At 51.9% G+C, this 23,566-nt stretch overlaps 1 protein-coding gene across 1 annotated transcript in view; it reads right to left on the minus strand.

Moving 5' to 3' along the window:
- The window catches only part of slc5a8l (solute carrier family 5 member 8, like), a 195,213-nt gene that overhangs the window by 80,937 nt on the left and 90,710 nt on the right, over positions 1–23,566 (minus strand). The window contains exons 7-8 of the mRNA XM_072480642.1: positions 10,620–10,760; positions 7,295–7,424 (exon numbers count right to left, since the gene is read on the minus strand). Of these exons, the coding sequence (XP_072336743.1) occupies positions 7,295–7,424; positions 10,620–10,760 (271 nt within the window). The remainder of the gene's footprint in view (positions 1–7,294; positions 7,425–10,619; positions 10,761–23,566) is intronic.

A 23,566-nucleotide genomic window follows, 5' to 3' on the forward strand; every position in this document is an offset into this window, starting at 1 on the left:
CGAAGCTCAACCCCCGGATGGGAGGGAGAGAATGATGGGCTTTCTGGACCGGCTGGAATTTCCCAAGGTGGAGGAGCAGGAAAGGGTGGGACTGGGAGCACAGATTGAAATAGAGGAAGTAGTGAAAGGAATTAGGAGCATGCAGGCGGGGAAGGCTCCGGGACCGGATGGATTCCCAGTTGAATTTTACAGGAAATATGTGGACTTGCTCGCCCCGCTACTGATGAGGACCTTTAATGAGGCAAAGGAAAGGGGACAGCTGCCCCCGACTATGTCTGAGGCAACGATATCGCTTCTCCTAAAGAAGGAAAAGGACCCGCTGCAATGCGGGTCCTATAGACCTATTTCCCTCCTAAATGTAGATGCTAAGATTCTGGCCAAGGTAATGGCAATGAGGATAGAGGATTGTGTCCCAAGGGTGGTCCATGAGGACCAAACTGGGTTTGTGAAGGGGAGACAGCTGAATACGAATATACAGAGGCTGCTAGGGGTAATGATGATGCCCCCACCAGAGGGGGAAGCGGAGATAGTGGTGGCGATGGATGCCGAGAAAGCATTTGATAGAGTGGAGTGGGATTATCTGTGGGAGGTGCTGAGGAGATTTGGTTTTGGAGATGAGTATGTTAGATGGGTACAGCTGTTGTATAGGGCCCCAGTGGCGAGTGTGGTCACGAATGGACGGGGATCTGCATACTTTCAGCTCCATAGAGGGACAAGGCAGGGATGCCCTCTGTCCCCATTATTGTTTGCACTGGCGATTGAGCCCCTGGCAATAGCATTGAGGGGTTCCAAGAAGTGGAGGGGAGTACTTAGAGGAGGAGAAGAACACCGGGTATCTCTGTATGCGGATGATTTGTTGTTATATGTAGCGGACCCGGCGGAGGGGATGCCAGAGATAATGCGGACACTTCGGGAGTTTGGAGAATTCTCAGGATATAAACTGAACATGGGGAAAAGTGAGCTGTTTGTGGTGCATCCAGGGGAGCAGAGCAGAGAAATAGAGGACTTTCCGCTGAGGAAGGTAACAAGGGACTTTCGTTACTTGGGGATCCAGATAGCCAAGAATTGGGGTACATTGCTTAGGTTAAATTTAACGCGATTGGTGGAACAAATGGAGGAGGACTTCAAGAGATGGGACATGGTATCCCTGTCACTGGCAGGGAGGGTGCAGGCGGTTAAAATGGTAGTCCTCCCGAGATTCCTCTTTGTGTTTCAGTGCCTCCCGGTGGTGATCACGAAGGCTTTTTTCAAAAGGATCGAAAAGAGTATCATGAATTTTGTGTGGGCCGGGAAGACCCCGAGAGTGAGGAAGGGATTCTTACAGCGTAGTAGGGATAGGGGGGGGCTGGCACTACCGAGCCTAAGTGAGTACTACTGGGCCGCCAATATCTCAATGGTGAGTAAGTGGATGGGAGAAGAGGAGGGAGCGGCGTGGAAGAGATTGGAGAGGGCGTCCTGTAGGGGGACTAGCCTACAAGCTATGGTGACGGCCCCATTGCCGTTCTCACCGAAGAAATACACCACAAGCCCGGTGGTGGTGGCGACTTTGAAAATTTGGGGACAGTGGAGACGGCATAGGGGAAAGACGGGAGCCTTGGTGGGGTCCCCGATAAGAAATAACCATAGGTTTGCCCCGGGGAGAATGGATGGGGGATTTGGAATATGGCAAAGAGCAGGAGTAACGCAACTGAAAGATCTGTTTGTGGATGGGAATTTCGCAAGTCTGGGAGCGCTGACCGAGAAATATGGGTTGCCCCAAGGGAATGCCTTCCGGTATAGGCAACTGAGGGCTTTTGCGAGGCAACAGGTGAGGGAATTCCCGCAGCTCCCGACGCATGAGGTGCAGGACAGAGTGATCTCAAAGACATGGGTGAGGGACGGTAAGGTGTCAGATATATATAGGGAAATGAGGGACGAGGGGGAGATTATGGTAGATGAGCTGAAAGGGAAATGGGAAGAAGAGCTGGGGGAGGAGATTGAGGAGGGGCTGTGGGCGGATGCCCTAAGTAGGGTAAACTCATCGTCCTCGTGTGCCAGGCTAAGCCTGATTCAATTTAAGGTGTTACACAGGGCGCATATGACTGGAGCACGGCTCATTAAATTTTTTGGGGTAGAGGATAGGTGTGCGAGATGCTCGAGAAGCCCAGCGAATCACACCCACATGTTCTGGTCATGTCCGGCACTACAGGGGTTCTGGGTGGGGGTGACAAAGGTGCCTTCGAAAGTAGTGGGGGTCCAGGTCGAACCAAGCTGGGGGTTGGCTATATTTGGGGTTGCACAAGAGCCGGGAGTGCAGGAGGCGAGAGAGGCCGATGTTTTGGCCTTTGCGTCCCTAGTAGCCCGGCGCAGGATACTGTTGATGTGGAAGGAAGCCAAGCCCCCGGGGGTGGAGACCTGGATAAATGACATGGCAGGGTTTATAAAGCTGGAACGGATTAAGTTCGTCCGAAGGGGATCGGCTCAAGGGTTCACCAGGCGGTGGCAACCGTTCGTCGAATACCTCACAGAAAGATAGAGGGAATGGAAAAGAAGAAGGCAGCAGCAGCAGCCCAGGGGGGGGGGGGGGGGAGGAACCAGAAGGACTCTCAGGGTTGTTAATATATATGTATAGGTCGTTGCTATAAATAATTGTATATTGGACTGTTAAATCATATTTTTGGAGAGTGTTTATCTGAGACAAGGCAGTTGCCATTTAGTTTTAGTTTTTGTTATATATTATTTATTCTTTGTTTATAAAACAGGCCATTGTTATTTATAATGTTATATTATTGTGTAAAGGATACACAATGTACTGTGATGGTTGACCAAAAATTTTCAATAAAATATTTTTTAAAAAATAAAAAAAACACTTGACCTGCCCACCTAATCCCATTTGCTGGCACTTGGCCCATAGCCTTGAATGTTATGATGTGTCAAGTGCTCATCCAGGTACTTTTTTAAAGGATGTGAGGCATCCCGCCTCTACCACCTTCCCAGGCGGTGCATTCCAGATCGTCACCACTCTCTGGGTAAAAAAGCTTTTCCTCAAATCCCCCCTAAACCTCCTGCCCCTTACCATGAACTTGTGTCCTCGTGTACCTGACCCTTGAACTAAGGAGAACAGCTGCTCCCTATCCACCCTGTCCATGCCCCTCATAATCTTGCACACCTTGATCATGTTGCCCCTCAGTCTTCTCTGCTCCAGCAAAAACAACCCAAGCCTATCCAACCTCTCTTCATAATTTAAATGTTCCATCCCAGGCAAAATTCTGGTGAATCGTCTCTGCATCCCCTCCAGTGCGATCACATCCTTCCTATAATGTGATGACCAGAATTGCACACAGTACTCCAGCTGTGGCCTCACCAAAGTTCTATACAACTCCAATATGACCTCCCTGCTTTTGAAATCTATGCCTCGATTCAGAAAGGTAAGTGCCCCATATGCCTTTTCACCACCCTATTAACCTGCCCTTCTGCCTTCAGAGATCTATGGACAAACACGCCAAGGTCCCTTTGTTCCTCAAAACTTCCCAATGTCATGCCATTCATTGAATATTTCCTTGCTGCATTCTCCTTTCAAAGTGATCAGCTCACACTTTCCTGGGTTAAATTCCATCAGCCAGTTTTCTGCCTCTTTGACCATCCCATCTATAACTTTCTGTCACCCAAGGAACTCAATCTCACTGTTAACCACCTGGCCAATCTTTGTGTTATCTGCAAACCTATTGATCCTACCCCCAACATAGTTATCTATGTCATTTATTTAAATGACAAACAATAGGAAACTCAGCAGATACCTGTGGCATGCCACTGGTCACTGGCTTCCAGTCACTAAAGCAGCCGTCTGTCATCACCTTCTGTCTCCTACAGCTAAGTCAATTTTGAATCCACCTTATCCAGTTACCCTGTATCCCAAGGGTATGTACCTTCTTTATAAGTCTCCCATGTGGCATCTTGTCAAAGTCTTTGCTGAAATCCATGTAAACTACATCAAATAGCCATTAAAGATACATGTTGGCAGGGCAGCACGGTGGCGCAATGGGTTAGCCTCGCTGCCTCATGGCGCCGAGGTCCCAGGTTCGATCCCGGCTCTGGGTCACTGTCTGTGTGGAGTTTGCACATTCTCCCCGTGTTTGCGTGAGTTTCGCCCCCACAACCCAAAGATGTGCAGGCTAGGTGGATTGGCAACGTTAAATTGCCTCTTAATTGGAAAAAATTAATTGGGTACTTTAAATTTATTGAAAAAAAAAGAAGATACATGTTAACTGGGAAGTATATAATGGTGTAATCTTCAACCAGATGGAAAGGCAGGACAACCAAAGTTGGGCCTCCTTGAATGCCGGGGGAGATAGAATCATAGAATCCCCACAGTGTAGAAGCAGGCCATTCAGCCCATCAAGTCTACACTGACCCACCGAAAGACACGCTACGCAGGCCCACGCCTCCACCCCATCCACGTAACCTACTAACCTCACCTAACCTTTTGGACACTAAGGGACAATTTAGTTTGGCCAATCCACCTAACCTGCACATCTTTGGACTGTAGGAAGAAACCGGAGCATCCGTAGGAAGCCCACGCCCGACACGGGAGAAAATACAAACTCCACACATTCACCCAAGGCTGGAATCGAACTGGGGTCTCTGGTGCTGTGAGGCAGGACTGCTCACCACTGTGCCACCATGGAGAATATGATGAAACAAAAAATGAATCATAGAATTTACAGTGCAGAAGGAGGCCATTCGGCCCATCGAGTCTGCACCAGCCCTTGGAAAGAGCACCCCACTCAAGCACACACCTACTCCACCCCACCCCCTTAACCCAGTAACCCCAATTAACCTTTTTGGACACTAAGGGCAATTTATCATGGCCAATCCACCTAACCCGCACATCTTTGGGCTGTGGGAGGAAAGCGGAGCACCCGGAGGAAAACCACGCACACACAGGGAGAACGTGCAGACTCCACACATACAGTGACCCAAGCTGGGAATCGAACCTGGGACCCTGGAGCTGTGAAGCAACTGTGCTAACCACTATGCTACCGAGCTGCCCGGTATGGAGGATGTATAATGCATGTCTGTTTAATTTTTTAAGCGCGAATCAGGCCAATACAACATGTTGAGAGGGGAAGTGAAGCGGAAAACAAAAACAGAAAATACTGGACAATCTCAGCAGGTCTGACAGCATCTGTGGTGAGAGAAGGGAGCTAACGTTCCAAATCTGGATGACTCTTTGTCAAAGCTAGAGAGAACTGGAAATCGGATCAGATTTATACTATTGTGGGGGACGGGGGTGTGGAGTGGTGGGGCTGGATAGAGGGCCAGCGATAAGTGGCGTGGACAGAAAGACAAACAAAATGTAAATGGAGTGATTAAGGCGAAGCAGGGTGCTGATAGTGGCAAGAGATTAGAATGGGTTCGTGGCAGAACAGAGGTGAGCAGTGTGTCAAAGGGCAACCAGGAACAAAGAACAAAGGAAAATGACAGGGATGGAATATAAGAATCAGACGGAAGTGAATGGAACTCAAAAATCTTCTCCCAGCATGTTAACAGTAAGCGGATGGTAAGAGATGGGTTATTAGGGACAAAGAGGGCGATTTATGCTTACTGGCAAAGCTAGAATACTTAGCGAGTACATTGTATTGATGTTTACTGAGGAAGAGGCCACTGACTAAACGATTTAACATCAGTTGTCAGTAAGGTTTTACAAACAACAGTCAGTGCAGAAAATCACAAAGTCAACAGATACTTTGGAAAGTTCTGATTTAATTCAGGAAAGCACCAGATTTGTAAAAGGGGTTTGTGTTTGACTAACCTAATTGGATTTTTTGATAAAAGGATGGTGAAGGAAATGTAGTGGATGTTATCTGTATGGATTTGAAGTCAGTCTTTCACAAAGTATTACATACAAAATTGATTGACAGAATTGAGGCTCATGGTACCGAAAGGTCAGTGTCAATTTAGTTATTTAAAAAATTGACTCAAAGACTGAAACAGCAAGTTGCTGTAAATGGTTATTTTTCAGACTGTAGCATGGGAGACCGTGGTGTTCCCCAAAGGCCGGTGTAGATTCAATTATTTTTGATATATAAAAGACTAACGAGTAAAACTTCAAAATTTGCTAATGATACCAAAGTTTGAGCAATGGCAAACAATGTGGAGATACCAATTGACAACAAAAGGACACAGATAGGTTAACAGAACAGGACAAATGGCAGGTGAAACATAATACAGAGAAGTATGAGGTGATGCATTCAGGAGGGTTGGGGTGAAGCAGTGTATATTTAATGGCACAGGGACAGAGGGACCTGGGTGTTTATGTGCATACATATTTGATGGAGCAGCATATATTGAAAAAGTAGTTAGCAAAGCATATGGCATTTTGGACTTCATGTACAGAAAGAAGTCTTACAACACCAGGTTAAAGTCCAACAGGTTTGTTTCAAACACTAGCTTTCGGAGCGCTGCTCCTTCCTCAGGAGAATTCACCTGAGGAAGGAGCAGTGCTCCGAAAGCTAGTGTTTGAAACAAACCTGTTGGACTTTAACCTGGTGTTGTAAGACTTCTTACTGTGCTCACCCCAGTCCAACGCCGGCATCTCCACTTCATGTACAGAGGTATTGAGTAAAAAAAATAGGGATGTAATGCTGAATCTTTGTAAAACTCTGGTTAGGCCACAACTAGAATGTTGCGCCCAGTTCTGGTCACCACACTTTAGGAAGGATTCTTGTGGCGATGCAGAGGAGATTTACCAGAATGCCCCCCAAGGATGAGGGAATTTAGCTACAAAATTAGGTTGGAGAAGATGGCGCTGTTCTCCTTGGAACAAAGGAATTGGAGGGGATCTGATAAAGATGTACAAGATCGTGGGCGGGATTCTCCGATTGGCGGGATTCATTTTTCCCACTGGCAGTGCACCCTGCCATTTCCCGGCAGCGTGGGTGGTTTCAATGGGAAATCCCATTGAGAAGCAGTGGGAGATTGACAGGTAAGGTGGACAAAGAAAAGCTGTTGCCATTAGCTGATGGTACAGGGACTAGGGGAGACAGGTTTAAGGTTTTCGGAAAGAGGTACAGGGAGCTTTTTTGCAGCGAGCAATAATGACCTATGAGGGTGGTAGAAGCAGAAATGATTAATGATTTCAAAAGAAAATTGTATGGGCACCTCAGGGAGATTAACCTGCATGGCTACAGAAATAGAGCAGGGTAATGGGACTGAGGAATTTGCTCCACAAAGAGCTGGCATGGACTCAACAGCCAAATGGCCTCCTGTGCTGCAAATATGGAGTGGCTCTACGTCCTCACTGCTGAGGGCTTACCTGGTCTGGTGCTCTGACTTCTTCCTCTGTCAGAGGATCACACTGGTGATATATGGAGTAAAGAGTGAGTCCACTGAACACCGCACATATGGCCGTTAGCCACAAGCCAACCATGTTGAGGTAGAGAGATCTGAAATAAAGGATGTCTGAGAAATAATAACTTCAAGGGACAGGAAGTGAATGTCTCACATTTGCCCGAGGTTGGGGGGGGGGGGGGGGGGGGGGGGGGGGGAGAGAGGGGAGATTGTCAAACCTAATGCATTAAAAAACAAGGTAACACACAGGCCTGGCAGGAAAATGGGATGCAGAGGGCGATTTGGCACCAATGTTCACCTTCAGCGTGAATAGCAACGTGGGTGCAAAAAACTGGCGAGAATCGGGAAATGAGATTCTTGCCGGTGAGATCTAATTTCCCAATTTTCCACGTCCCTCGCCGGTTTTGTAGGTGAGAACCTCATTACGTAATGAGTTTCACATCCACAAAGCGGCAAAACTCGTTTTAATGCTTTTACATCCATATTTATATCATTAACGAGTCCCCCGCCACGATAACCCCCCTCACTTAATATTCAAACCTCGCCGATGTGACGTTTCATCGACGAGGTTTACAACAGCTATTTAAAAACCTGAATTAGTCAAGGGGTTCCCCCCAAGGGCGCAAAGGCTACACCAACATGACAGAGTCAACCAGTGTCAAGGGCAGTCCAGGGGGCTGTGGCAGGAGCAGACCTTCTGGGGAGCCCTTTTGAACGAAGTGTTCTCGCTATATTTGATGTGTGGGGGCTGGGGTGGGGGGGGGGGGGGGGGGGATCCCCGATCCTTGTAGGCGTGGAGGAAGCAGCAGAACCCCGAACCCTGTGGCGGTGGGGAGGGGAGGGAGTCACCCTTGTCTGTGGAAGGATGGGGGACTTCTGGGGGGGGGGGGGGGGGCATTTCTGATTGGTGTGCCTATTTTAAAGAGCACCCCTTTAATAAGAACACGGGGAGTCCACGCTAAGTAAAATAAGGGCAACATTTTATTTACACAAACGATTTGTATGTTACCCATTAGATCCCGACTGGGTTCCGCTTTCACTGTTGGTGTTTTACTGGCCGATCTTATGTACCTGGGTTAATTGAGATCCCCCACCCCCCACAGCGGGGAGCTCCTACTCCGACAGGAGCATGGGGAAGGCGAGCCTCCACACAGGTCCCGTGAGGGATAGTACAGCCCCGATCTCTGGTGAACTGCCCTTGCAGCTCTATCAGGCCCTGCCCCTTCACAGTGACAGTGTAAAACACTCCCACTGTTTAGTTGTGTGATGAATGGTTACTGTAACACTGTACCCTTGTCATCATGTAAGGTGATGTCCCCTTTAAGACGGGATTGGAGCCCTGGGGACTCCGCCTCTGGCTCCGCCCATCTGGGAGCCGTATATAAGCGGCCGCCTTGTGGGCGGCACCCCAGTTAGCACCCGTCTCGGCACCAGGCTAGTTCTTAGCTTATTAAAGCCTTCTTTACCGTTTACACTCTAAGCGTCGTTATTGAGGGTGCCACAAGTTATTTTTCAGAAAGGCTCACAATGTGGACTCAAACCTCGGTGGTGCAGCTGAAGAGCTACATGCCAGGTTTCAGTCAGAGCTGACACTCTGAAGCAATATGGGAAAACTCCAGCTCAGCGGAGTCTCAGACCTGGGCTATTTGTTTCCAATCCGCAGACATCAGTTTCAGAGCTTGTGACAAGTTTGAGACATAGAGGGAGTTTGTGTGTCAAGACCTTCCATCCTCCAGCACAAAAGCACAACATTTCTTAAAGACTTATAACAGTGACTGAAGGCTCTACACACTTGTAATAGTAGAAAAAACATTTTAAGGTGTGTTGTGCCTAGGTATCCCGGGTGGCACGGTGGCACAGTGGTTAGCACTGTTGCTTCACAGCACCAGGGACCCGGTTCGATTCCCACCTTGGGTCACTCCCTGTGTGGAGTCTGCACGTTCTCCCCGTGAGTGCGTGGGTTTCCTCTGGGTGCTCCAGTTTCCTCCCACAAGTCCCGAAAGACGTGCTGTTAAGGTGAATTTGACATTCTGAATTCTCCCTCAGTGTAACCGAACAGGCGCCGGAGTGTGGCGACTGGGGATTTTCACAGTAACTTCATTGCAGTGTTAATGTAAGCCTACTTGTGACACTAATAAAGATTATTATATCACATCAGTGAATCCTGATCAACATGTGTAGCGTGTAGATTGATTACAGTGCTGAATTCAGGGGCGAAATTCTCCCCCAACGGCGGGATGTCCGCCGACTGGCGCCAAAGACGGCGCCAATCAGACGGGCATCGTGCCGGCCCAAAGGTGCGGAATGCTCCGCATCTTTGGCGGCCGAGCCCCAACATTGAGGGGCTAGGCCGACGCCGGAGGGATTTCCGCCCCGCCAGCTGGCGGAAATGGCGTTTGTTGCCCCGCCAGCTGGTGCGGAAATGCGGCGCATGCGCGGGAGCGTCAGCGGCCGCTGTCAGTTTCCCGGCGCATGCGCGGGAGCGTCAGCGGCCGCTGTCAGTTTCCCGCGCATGCGCAGTGGGGAGAGTCTCTTCCGCCTCCGCCATGGTGGAGGCCGTAGCGGAGGCGGAAGGGAAAGAGTGCCCCCACGGCACAGGCCCGCCCGCGGATCGGTGGGCCCCGATCGCGGGCCAGGCCACCGTGGGGGCACCCCCCGGGGTCAGATCGCCCCGTGCCCCCCCCCCCCCCCCCCAGGACCCCGGAGCCCGCCCACGCCGCCTGGTCCCGCCGGTAAATACCAGGTTTGATTTACGCCGGCGGGACAGGCAATTCCTGGGCGGGACTTCGGCCCATCTGGGCCGGAGAATCCAGCGGGGGGTCCCGCCAACCGGCGCGGCCCGATTCCCGCCCCCGCCCAATCTCCGGTACCGGAGACTTCGGCGGGGGAGGGGGCGGGATTCACGGCGGCCAACGGCCATTCTCCGACCCGGCGGGGGGTCGGAGAATGACGCCCCAGATCTATCCCAGAATATATTTCTGAATTCATAAGCGTACGACTGAATTAATTTTGAGCTGATATTTCCAGCACCCTGTCCACTATATTACAAACAGGAAAACGTTTGGGATAAGTGGGGAACAGGGGTGGGGAGCGGCGGGGGGCGGGGGAGGTGCTGTGCTGAGAGATTATGTGGAGATTCTGGGCAACACAAGGTGCATGATTCGACCGCTGGCCGGGGAGTGGTGAGCGTGTTTACTTGTGGTGCCTGTGACATTAGTTCAAACTAAACTCCTGTGGACACTGTGTTCCACAGTCAAATAGACCCAAGCAACTGCAGAGTTGGTACTTACAGTTTAGCCTCACATTTGTTTATACAAGCGATGTATCGTTGGACCTGAGACTGGTTGATGCCATAAATTGCCGTCCACATAAAACTCCCGCCAACTGCAATCGTCCAGACGGTGTGTCGTCTTAAGGGGTCTGGATCAAAGCTGGGAGGAAGCATGGACACAATGATGAGGTCAGATCCATCATCTCAAATTGCTTTCGGCTTATTGATGGAGAAATAATGAGACAATAGAGACAGACAAGCAAAGTGTGACAACCACCCTCACTCATGCATGGCTGCACCAACCAAGCCCTTTATAGTCCATGTGTATGTGCATGATCTCAGCAGTATAGCACAGTCCTGAGGCAGTGCTACCTGTTCAAGGAATGTCCTTCCAATTTGATTGTAGCCCTGTCTGCCTGTCTGAAAGTTCAGTTCAGGACATAAAAATAACTTGTATTTATATAGCGCTTAGCAAAACCTCAGGACATCCTAAAGCACTTTATAGCTAATTAAATACTTTTGAAGTGTATTCCACTATTCTCCTTTGAATTGTGCCATAAGACCATAAGACATATGAGCAGAATTAGACCATTCGGCCCATCGGGTCTGCTCCACCATTCAATCATGGCTGATGTGTTTCTCATTCTCCTGTCTTCTCCCCATAACCGCTGATCCCCTTATTAATCAAGAACCTACATTTCTCTGTCTTAAAGTCACTCAGTAATTTGGCCTCCATTGCCTTCTGCGGCAAAGAGTTCCTCAGATTCACCACCGTCTGGCTGAAGAAATTCCTCCTCATCTCTGTTTTAAAGGATCGTCACTTCAGTCTGAGGCTGTGCCCTCTGGTTCTAGTTTCTCCTACCAGTGGAAACATCCTCACCACATCCACTATATCCAGGCCTCTCAATATCCTGTAAGTTTCAATAAGATCCCCCCTCACCCTTCTAAACTCCAACGAGTACAGACCCAGAGTCCTCAACCGTTCCTCATATGACAAGCCCTTCATTCCAGGAATCATTCTTGTGAACCTGCTCTGGACCATTTCAGTGCTTTGAGATATTTTACATTCACCTGAGAGTGAAGACAGTGGGCAGGATTCTCCGCAATCGGCGCGATGTCCGCCGACCGGCGCCAAAAACGGCGCGAATCAGTCCGGCATCGCACCGCCCCAAAGGTGCGGAATCCTCCGCATCTTGAGGGACCGAGCCCTAACCTTGAGGGGCTAGGCCCGCGCCGGACTGATTTCCGCCCCGCCAGCTGGCGGGAAAGGCCTTTGGTGCCCCGCCAGCTGGCGCGAAACTGACTTTGCCGGGCAGCACATGCGCGGGAGCGTCAGCGGCCGCTCACGGCATCCCCGCGCATGCGCAGTGGAGGGGGTCTCTTCTGCCTCTGCCATAGTGGAGACCATGGCGAAGGTGGAAGGAAAAGAGTGCCCCCACGGCACAGGCCCGCCCGTGGATCGGTGGGCCCCGATCGCGGGCCAGGCCATCCTGGGGGCACCCCCCGGGGCCAGATCGCCCCGCACCCCCCCCCCAGGACCCCGGAGCTCACCCGCGCCGCCTTGTCCCATCGGGAAGAGAGGTGATTTAATTCTCGCCGGCGGGACAGGCATTCCAGCAGCGGGACTTCGGCCCATTGCGGGCCGGAGAATCACCGGGGGGGGCCCCGCCAACCGGCGCGGCACGATTCCCACCCCCGCCGAATATCCGGTGCCGGAGAATTCGGCAACCGGCGAGGGCGGGATTCACGCCAGCCCCTGCCGGGTCGGAGAATCCCGCCCAGTGTTTCATTGGAAAGGCAGTGAGCGGAATTCTCCGTTGGCTGACGCCGAAATCACGAAATGCGATTGGGTGGAGAATAGGTTCTGACAGCAAAATCGCGATTTGACACCAAATTGCAATTCTCCGCCACCTCAACAACGGCGTCAATGCGTTCTGGAACACACGTACACTAAACACCATTTGCATGTCATTAGCGGACCCCTATTCTCCGGGGCCTTCACGATTCTCCGCCTCTGATGGGTCGAGTTCCCGACGGCGCGGTTCACTTCTGCTTTTAAAGATCGTGAAACCAGTCTCATGGTTGTTGAGGGAGAGGGAGAAGGTAGGACACAGAGAGGCGTGACTGTGGGTTGCCGGGATGGACATTAGCCGGGTTGGCTGGGGTGGGGAGGCCCTGCCAGTGCCGGGGGAGGGAGTGACAGGGGAACGGGCCATGTGGTCGGGGTGACCCCTCACAGGACTGGGGCGGTGTCCAGGCATAGACCGCCATTGCCACAGCCTGCAAAGCAGCCAACTTGCTGTGCACCCCACTGACCACCCACGTTGGCCCCTGGTTCTGCAGACTGACACCGGTCATATGGGTACCCCCACCTCCCCACCCTCTCACTACCCCCACACAGCTGCCATCCGTGGGTCATCAGGCGGCCCACCCAAGGGCAATGCTCATAGAAGCCCCCACGGGGGGCATGGGCAGGGGCCGTGGACCGTATCGCTGGCAAGTGCAGCGCCATCCGCCGGTACCCCTGCACCAGGGCCAGGCGCCAGGGCCAGAGGCCCCCACGGTGCCGACCGCTGACGGAGCCAGGGGTGCGGGGATGGGAGGGGGGACATGTGGGGGCGGAGCCCGCAGTGCCAACCGGGGCCACCATGCGGCCCGTTGGACCTGGTTGGGCACGAGGATATGCACCTTGCTAACATGTCGGCCTTTCACCCCCAATAGACAATGGATATTGGAATTCAACCAGCAATGGTGATGTTCCTGCTAGTCGCCACAGCCCTGGGGGATGCCTTGTGACTGTACCACCACCACCCCAACACCACCTCCACACCACCCCCACCCTACGCCACCCCCACCCTCACCATGCCCCACGCACATGCTCACCACTCCCCGGCCCGTGGTCTAATCATGCATCCTGTCTTGTGTCTTGCAGGTGCTTCTGGAGATGGGGTGGGGCCATCTGGCGTCCTCCGCCCCCAACCAGTGCCAAAACCCAAGCGCCTCCGTGAGGCAAACAGCAACGAGAGCTGCTCGAACACCAGCCCTCCACCCGAGACCCAGGGTACCCCAGAGCTCGAGTTGGAGGATGGCAGTGATTTCCCAGCACAGCTGTCTCCAACCCCCCCCACCATCCCAGAGACACTCACATTGGTTGGCCACTTTAGTGAAGAGGCTCCTGGGACACTCTCTGGTGAGCGCCACGCAGCTCATCTGGAACAGCAGGTGGAGGTAGGAACACCCGAGAGGGCGGACAGTCGGAGGGCAGTCCGAAGCCAGAAACGAGCTGCCGCCCTGATGGGTTTCGGAATTCTGTAATGGATAGTCCCATCGATTGGGGAGATGCAGTCGCAGAGCCAGAGATGACATGAGGGGTTGTCGGTGAGCATCCAGCACCTGCAGGTGCAGTTGGAGGACTCCAACCGCGTGCAGCAGCAGGAGATGGTGCCGTCAATGCGTGCCACCCAGGCCAACACCACACAGGTGGCGTCTGTGGTGCAGGCATCGGGAACGACGGTTTTGGCTATCAATCAGCATGTCCAAGGCCTGGGACATTCTGTGCAGGCACTGGCCAAGGCCCAGGGCAGGCTTGCCGTCTCACAGGCAATCATGTCCCAGAGCCACCTGGACATTGCAGCAGCACTTCTCAGCGTGGCCCAGTTACAGATTGCCATGGCTGGGAATGTCGACTGCATTGCCCATGCACTGGCCGGCGTGGCACAGACATAGACCGGGGTGGCCCAGTCCCAGACGGAGATGGTGCAATCACTGGCTGATGTGACACAGACCCAGAGGTGGTGGCTCAGTCCATGGGTGATGTGGCGCATTCTCAGACAGCGATGGTCCACTCCCTGTGCTCATTGGCCACGAGCGAGCGGACCCTGGTAGAGACCAGAGTGGGCCTCTAGGACTGGCAGCGCCAGGCCATCCCCTGGGAGTAGCCCGGGGGCCATCGGGCACCCCGAGGGAGGAGGAGTTATGGAGTCCGTGCCGGTGACTCCCGCAGGGGAGGTGCCGGACGCTGCAGCACCTCAGACTTCCCCCTCCTGTCCCTGGTGCATCTGGTGGGCAGCGGGCGGAACAGGGCGGCACTTCGCCACCTGCGACACTTGAGCAGCACACAGGTCCATCCAGGCTGGGTCACACCACAAGATGCCCACCAGCTGGGTCACAGGGCGGGAATCACAGCAGGCAACCTCCACTCGTGCTGTACTATCTGGAGAACCACTTTGGCATAGCGTTAGGGCCCGTAAGGCCAGTAAAGTAGACACCAGTTAAGTTGGCACTGGTGCACAGTTTAATTATAGGGCCAGGGCACAAATCTGTAAATATTTGTTCACATTAAACACCTGTTACCTCTGTTACAACCTGCCTCGGTGCTTTGTCAGATGGGTGCAATGATGTGGAGCACCAGAGCTCATCCACCCACGTCAACGCTATGACCAAGAAATCACAACAGCGCGTATACTTCCTCAGGAAACTAAGGGAATTCGGCATGTCCACATTGACTCTTACCAACTTTTACAGATGCATCACAGCCTGGTATGGCAACTGCTCGGCCCAAGACTGCAAGAAACTTCAGAGAGTCGTGAACACAGCCCCATTCATCAAGCGAACCCACCTCCCATCCATTGAGTCTGTCTGCACCTCCCGCTGCCTTGGGAAAGGGGGCCCCACCCCATAGTGCGGCAGCTATGTATCACAGAGAGAGTTGCAGGCGGGGGGGGGGGGTGGGGGGGTTGGTGGGGGGGGGGGGGTGATCAAACGAGCGTGTCGCCCCTCTGCTGCGCGATGTTGTGAAGGATGCAGCAGGCTGCCACAATGCGTGCGACCCTCTCAGCATCAATCTGTACAGCCCCTCCAGAATGGTCCAGGGCACCTGGAATCTAATTGCCATTATCTTGTGACCTTCTTGAGGGTTATAACATTTCCCCCCCCCCCCCCCCCCCCATGAGTCCGAGATATGTCCATGTCTGCGACCGGGACTACTGGCTCTTTAAGTGTCCTAGCCCGGGAATGGTCGTTGAGGAATGAATGTGTAGCAGCCGGTGGCGTGTACTGGACTGGGGAACGTTGCCTTCATGTGGAGTATCTCGGTGGTGCCGTAGATGCTGCAGCGGCCGGGGTCGGCCGTAGACACTGCTGGCTTAGGCGGTGGTAATATGTCCATCTCGGAATCCGTGTCCAGTGGATCCTCGTCTGGCATTTCGGCGTCCTCTACGTCTGAGACTAGTTTCTCTACAGTAGGTGCCTCTGGGACCAATGGCGGTGACTGGGGCGAAGGTGTCAGTTCGAGCTGGGGCAGTTTTGGTTCGGAACCTCCGGAATTAGATCTGAGAACTCTTGGATGGGCCCACAGAGGTGGTTCACATACCGGTTCGATTTGCCTTCTTGTGTCCTTACTTGATATGAGACTAGTCCTGCCTGCGCCAACATGACACCTGGTGTCCACATTCTGGATGTGCACCAGGTCCCCTACCGTGAAGGTGTAGAAAGGTGAACGTCACCCAGCGCCAGCCTTGGCTCGATCCTGGCCCTGATGGATTTTCCCACCAATGTCCAGAAGGACTAAAGTTAAACGTGTTCGCAGGCGACGACTCATCAAAAATTTGGCCGGAGAGACCCCCATCGTGGCGTGTGGCGCCATCCTGTAACAAAAAAAGAACCGCACAATTGTATTTCCCAGGACCCTGAAGTCTGCTTCTTCATCCCATTTTTAAATTTGTACAGCGAGTTCCATCAATCCATTCAACGTGGGATGCTACGGGGCAGTGTGTACATGTCGCATCTCGTTGCCGGCCATGAACGCTCCAAACTCCGCACTTGTAAATGCTATCCCATTATCCGAGACCAGCACCTCCAGTACCCCTTGTTAACTGAACAATTTCCACAGTCTGTCGATGGTGGCTCGAGCCGCCCGGTTTGGCATTTTGTAGACTCGCATCCACTTGGAGTGGGCATCTTCGACGAGGACACCGTCCTCGATGCTCAATTCGGGAATTTTATTAGTGAATGCCTTCAGGTCCCCCCGCAAGGCACGATGTTGGGCCCCATGTTGGATTATACGTCGCACCCGTGACAACTGCAGGTCCGTTTGAGTTCAGCTGCGTATGCAGGAGGCCATAACCGTGAAAGAATCCATGAAATGGAGTGTGTCTATCACTTTATCAGCCAATGTCGGTGCAGGCGGCCTGGTGGGAAGAGGAAGGCGACTCAAAACATCGGTGTGAGGTATTGTAGATCCAGAACGTACTGGAATGACGCTAAAAGCAGAGCCCGCCGCTAGACCCTGGCAGACACAATGGGGGAGATTGCCTGTCGTGTTGGGTGTTCTGGTTCACAAATAAGACAACAATGCTGGAAGTTGGGTAACTCTATTTTATTAACTGTTCAACTATGCTAACATACTGTAAAGGTGAGTATAAGCAATACCAGCTTAACTGTAGACCCTTTCCTATCACTAGCTATGGTGAGGCACTCAGCACATGGTGAATGTCTGTGATGCAGGCTGTGAGCTCTGTGCTCTGAGCTTGCTGCTGCTAGAATGAGCGAGAACTCTCCTGTCCCCTGTCTTTATAGCGCTTGTGCTCTCACTGGTGATTGGCTGCGGTGTTGTGTACGCTGTTTGGTCCTACTGCATGTCCATCAGTGTGTGTATGTGATTGCACCATAATATACTGATGTATATTATGACATTGCCCAGTCTTCTTTAAACAACCCCAACAGGGGTTTGTAGTTGGTGCAGACGATGAACGGGTGTTCGTAGGCATACTGATGGAATTTCTTCAAATACCACTGCCTAGTCTTCATTCTTGATTTGTGTATCATTTTTCTCAGCGCGGTCAGTGTCGGTGACGCAAAATGATGGGGTGCTCTGACCCGTTGTCCATTCGATGGGCGAGGATGGGCCGACCCCGTAGGGGGAAGCATCGCATGCTAACAACAGCAGCTTGGTTGGGCCAAAATGAGTTAATAGACGGGATGACGACAGTTGTTTCTTCACCACCCTGAAAGCGGTTTCCTGGTACCACCCTCAACTTTGACCTTTCTTTAGCAGATGGCGGAGGGGGCCAAGATTGTGGTGAGATTTGCAATAAATTTTCCGCAGTAATTCACTAGGCCTAAAAACAAATGTAATTCAATTGGTCCGAGTGGCACTGGGGCCTGACAAATGGTCTGTACTTTGTCTCCATAGGGTGCCACCCATGGCAGTCGAACCGATCACCTAGGTAGGTAACCTCGGTTGCGTTGAATATGCATATTTCCCTGCGGAGGCGGACCCTTGCTTCCTCAAAGCACTGGAGGAGCGCGGCCAAATTTTTCAGATGCCCCCAGTCTAATGAACCGATGATCAGGACGTTGTCGAGGTCCAGTGCCACCCTCGGGGGTCCTCGCAGGATGTTTTCCATTCGCCGCTGGAAAATTGCACAAGTGGAGGAAACCCCAAAGGGAAGCTGGGTGTACTCATATAGTCCTCTGTGCGTATTGATGGTAACAACTTCATTGAATCAGGGCCAAAGGCAGCTGCAGGTATGCATGGCTCATATCCAATTTGGAAAATGTGAGACCACCGCTGAGCTTGGCATATAGGTCTTCTATGCGAGGGACAGGGCAGCGATCCAGGCGGGAGATACGGTTGACCGTCATTTTGTAATCTCCGCAGAGTCAGATGGAGCCATCGGGCTTCATCACCAGCATGACCTGTGCTGCCCAGTCAGAGAACTGGACAGGGCGTATTATTTTCAACCCTTCAAGTCGGTCTAGTTCTATGTCCACTTTGGAACGTAGTGCGACAGGACAGGCTGGGCATTTTAGTCAATGCTGACGCGGGCTATCACCCCTCTGATGATGCCTAACCTCTCTTGGAACACGGTGGGAAATCTGGCCAGGACACCCTCAGGTCCATGCGGTTCCATTCGGCAAACTCTTTGCAAGTCCAATCGAAGGTGGCGCAGCCAGCCATGGCCCAGCAAACTCGGGCCATTGCTGTCTCCGCCCACTGACGGGAGGTTCACCGTCTGTTGACCGTGCTCCACCGTGACTGTTGCTGTACCCGCTATTGCCAGCGGTACACCCGTGTAGGTAGCGTGGCGGGCATTGGTGTTCCGAAGGACCACTGTCTGGAGGTCAGAATGAATATGGTTGAAAGTCCAGCGACTGACCACAGACACTGCCACATGTCTAACTCCATTTGGATGGAATGTCCATTCAACTGTAATGATAGCTGGATGGGGGCAACCCGAGACGAAGACAGACAATGCAGCCTGCGAATGGCCTCCTCTTCATCATCCACATGGGCCTGGTCATTTGGCAGGATGGTGAGATGGAGAGCCCTCTCTAGGCCGGCTGTACTACTGTCAGTGGTCGACGGCCGGAAACGATATTCCCGGTCGCCGTGGTCAGGGGAGGGTGTTCTGCGGTATTCCGGCCGCAGCGGTGGCCTATGTCCCTGTGGGGGGCATCCCACTGTCGGGGCTCTGCCTCCGGGGTGCTCCAGGGCCCCTTTCTCCGTGCTTTCCCAGGAGATGGCTATCGCCATGGTGTGTTGCAATGTCAGGTCAGTTACCCCCAGAAGTGCCCCTTCCCTAAGGCCATCAACGCGGTGAACGGCCAGCTATCCGGTGGCTGTTGGTGAGGCTCTTAATAGGGCTGTACTTGGGCCCCCACAAGCCATAATCAACACCATTGTCTACCGCACGTCCCTGACGATCCAGTTTGTACGGAAAAAGTTCTGCTTTCTTTCAACATGCTGTCCCCAGTCATCGATGTCTACCTGAAAGGTCTGGAGCTTACCAATGTGTGGCATGTCAGTGGATGGATGAGAGGCCTCTCTCAGCACAGATAAAGTGGCTCCAACGTGTAATATCTGGCATTAGTGGCAGCTCCACTTTATTCCCATCGCCAGTGTAGAATCCACCAAAGCAGCAAACATGGATCAGCCAGGTAGAAAACAAAAAATGTATTTATTCACAGTTATTACACTTTATTCCTTGTCTTGTGACCTCCCTGAGGGCTATAACAAGAGGTTTGTGGGGTTTTAAATGTGAGGCACTGCTGGACAGGAGGCAATGTAGATCAATGAGTTTAGGATGATATATGGATTGGGCATCAAATGAGGCAGGAATATGTGAGTCTTGGGCGTGTGTGCCACTCTCAAACTGCTGCTCAGCATTGGAGACTCCTGGGAGTGCTGACATCTTTAAGTAGTGCAGTCCAGACCATGACCCCAATTGACAAGCGACTGCATAGGATGAACAACAAATTGATAGGAGAATCTATTCGGGAACAAACAGCTTTTCGGTAACCATCATCATGAGTCCTTTATGGTGCCTTTCCAGAATAAAGACCATCATAGAGAGAGTGCAGAACATTATACAAGGGAATGAGCCAGATTTTGGTTACACATCGGTGCTAAGAACATAGTGAGGGCAGATATGGGTGTCCTCCAGTCAGGACAAGGAAGGAAATTAAAAGGTAGGACATCGGGGCAGTAGTGTGCGTAAGGAGGGGTGATCTTGAAGGGCAAGGACAGAATCCATTTGGTTAGAATTGGGAAGCAAAAATGTTATGATCACACTACTGGGGGTATTCTATCGGTCTCCAAATAGAGAGAGAGAGATAGAGGTGCAAATCTGTGCTGCAATAACAAAGATGTGCAAGAACTATAGAGTGGTGCAACTGGGAGACTTTAATTACCTAACTATCGATTGAGATAACATTAGAGTAAATTGAAAGGAGGGGGAGGAATTTCTGAAATGTGTTCAGCAAAACTTCCTTGACAAATATGCTCTCAATTCAATTAGGAAGGAAGCATTGCTGGATCTGGTGCTGGAAAATGAGGTGGGCCATGTGGACCAAATGTCTATGGGGAGCACATGGGTAGCAGTGATCATTGTATTGATTAGTAATGGAGAAGAGAAAGGAAGACTCTAAAGTAGAACTTCTAAATTGGAACAGGGTTGACTTCATTGGGATGAGAAGGGATTTAGCCGGAGTAATATCAAAGCAAAAACTGACAGGAGAAATTGTAGCAACGATAGGTGATTTAAAGGATAAGTTGCGGGATTCTCTGTCGGTGAGATCCACCACCCTGCTGGCAATGCACCCACGCCCGAGCATTTCCTGACGGTGTGGGGTGACCCACAATGGGAAACCCTATTGGTCAGCTGTGGGAACGGAGACTCGTGCTGCCGGTGGGGGCGCACCGGACCGGAAAACGGGGCTGACGGGATGGAGAATCCCACCCGTGGGCCGGGATTCTCCGCCGGCATGATTCTCCGTTATGCCAGCGCCCACGGGTTTCCCGACGGCGTGGGCCTGCCCCACAATGCGAAACCCCATTGACCGGCTGGCGTAACGGAGAATCCCGCCACCGGTCGGGTCAGAAATGTGGTGCGGCGGGACGGAGATTCCCGCCCAAGATATTTCATGTAGGTACATTCTAACAAGAGGGAAAGACAGAGGAACCAAAGCCAGGGCTCCTTGAATGACAGGGGAATAGAGAATACGATGAAACAAAATAAGTGGGTCTGTCAAGTGGACTCCTGAGAGAGGAAGTGAATTGGCATAGGGTAGCGCCAGGCACCAGTACACCCACCGGCAAGGACGAGTGCTGAGGTCAAAGGCCCCACTGGTGCCAGGCACCGATGGGTCCTGGGCTGTGGTGCAGAGGGCAATGTCTCCGAGAGATTGGAATTGAACCCAGGTCCCTGGAACTGCGAGGGAGCAGTGCTAACCACTGTGCTGCCAATGGTAGAGCTGGCATCAAAGGGCCTTGTGGCCTATCCCTGCTTCTAATGAGTATGTTCGTGTGGGTGAGAATTGATTAGTAAGGTACTGGAAAGGTTGGTAATGCTTCGCGGACATATCACCCATTTTGGATGGCTTGTATCCCAGGTTGCTCAGAGATGTAGGGCTTGACATAACCTTCCAATCTTTCTAAGATACCAGAGGGAAAACAAAGGATTAGATGTAGCAACAGTGACACCCATGTTCATGAAAATGTTTAAGGATAATCCTAGTAAGTACAGGTCAACATCAATGGTGGGGATAGGTTTAGAAACAATCATCAGTTAAACAATTAAAAAGTACTTGGAGATGTTTGAATTAATTAGATAATAATAATAGCTTATTGTCACAAGTAGGCTTCAATGACATTACTGTGAAAAGCCCCTAGTCGCCACATTCCGGCACCTGTTCGGGGAGGCCGGTATGGGAATTGAACCCGCGCTGCTGGCATTGTTCTACATTACAAGCCAGCTATTTAGCCCACGGTGCTAAACCAGTCCCCTGTGTTAGACTAATCAAATTCAATTTTTGTTGAAGTAACAAATAAGGTTGATGAAAGGAATGTAGTGGATGTTGCTTATACAGACTTTAAGAAAATGTTTGTAAAAGTACCACATACAAGGCTTGTTAACAAAATTGAGGGTCATTGTCAGCATTGATTTAAAAAATTGACTAAAGGTCTGAAACAGCAAGTCGATTGTTTTCTTTTAAGGGGCAATTTAGCGTGGCCAATCTACATAGCCTGCACATCTTTTGGGTTGTGGGGATGAAACCTACGCAGACCCGGGGAGAATGTGCAAACTCCACACGGACAGTGACCCAGAGCCGGGATTGAACCTGGGACCTCGGCACCATGAGGCAACAGGGTGAACCCATTGCACCACCGTGCTGCCCTAAGTTGATTGTTTTTTAAACTGAAGGATGGTGGACAGGGATGTTCCCGAAGCGTCAGTGCAAGGTCCACAACTTCTTTTTATACATAGAATTTACAGTGCAGAAGGAGGCTATTTGGCCCATCGAGTCTGCACTGGCCCTTGGAAAAAGCACCCCATTTAAGTCCATACTTCTACCCTATCCCCGTAATGCAGTAGCCCCACCTAACCTTTTTGGACATGAAGGGCGATTTAGTATGGCCAATCCACCTAACATCTTTGGACTGTGGGAGGAAACAGGAGCGCCCGGAGGAAGCCCACACGGACACGAGGAGAACGTGCTGACTCCACACAGACAGTGACCCAGGCCGGGAATCGAATCTGGGACCGGGGTCCTGTGAAACAACTGTGCTAACCACTGTGCTACCATGCTGCCCTGGCTCTCCCGAATTAATTCAAACCTCTCCAAATACTTCTTAATTTTTTATTCTTCATAAATAACTTGGATACTGGAGAGTAGTGTAAAATTAAAAGATTTGCCCATGATACGAAACTGAGAAGCATGGCGGCACGGTGGCATAGCGATTAGCACTGCTGCCTCTCAGCTCCAGGTACCAGGTTCAAATCCGGACTCGAGTGCCTTTATCCTGAATAATTCTCAAAGAACTCTGGCTCCAAAGCAGATCTAAATTTTGTGCAAATAAACTCTGAAGTGAAAGCAGCTTCTCGAACTATTCACCCTACTTCAGCTCTGGTGCTGTGATTCCATTCCATGGGTCAGATTCTCCAGGTCTGAGCCGAAGTGCAGAGCGTCCGTGGCGTTTTACGTGGAAAAAAATCGGCGGCGCTCCCTTCTCAATGCTGCAACTGGTGAGGGGCTAGTAGCATCCTCCACAAAATAAACGGCCGGAGAATTGCCGGGTCCGTGGCCACGCATGTGCACGGCGACGACCTGCAGCGGTCGGCCGTACAACATGGCGCCGGCCGTGCGCGGACCCGACCTGCCGGATAGTGCTCCCCTGGACACCCTCTCGCCGCCCCCTGGCCACCTCCCATCAGTCCCCCCAGCCCTCGCGGAAGCCCCCCCGGCCAGAGCACAGCTCTTGCCCGACTGTGGACACAGTCCGCAGCCACCACGCCGGGTTTCCACACGGCTGGGACCACACATCCCCCTCGCCATCGGGAACCCCGCCCATCGGGGGTGGAGCATCGGGGGACGCGCTGAGGCCATCCCAACAGCAGGCGGCGCGCGCCGTAATCGGAGGGGGCGTAGCATGCGAAACCTGCGCCAAACAGCACCGCCACCTAT

Source organism: Scyliorhinus torazame, chromosome 17 (genome assembly GCF_047496885.1).
Source record: "Scyliorhinus torazame isolate Kashiwa2021f chromosome 17, sScyTor2.1, whole genome shotgun sequence".
Classification (NCBI taxonomy): domain Eukaryota; kingdom Metazoa; phylum Chordata; class Chondrichthyes; order Carcharhiniformes; family Scyliorhinidae; genus Scyliorhinus; species Scyliorhinus torazame.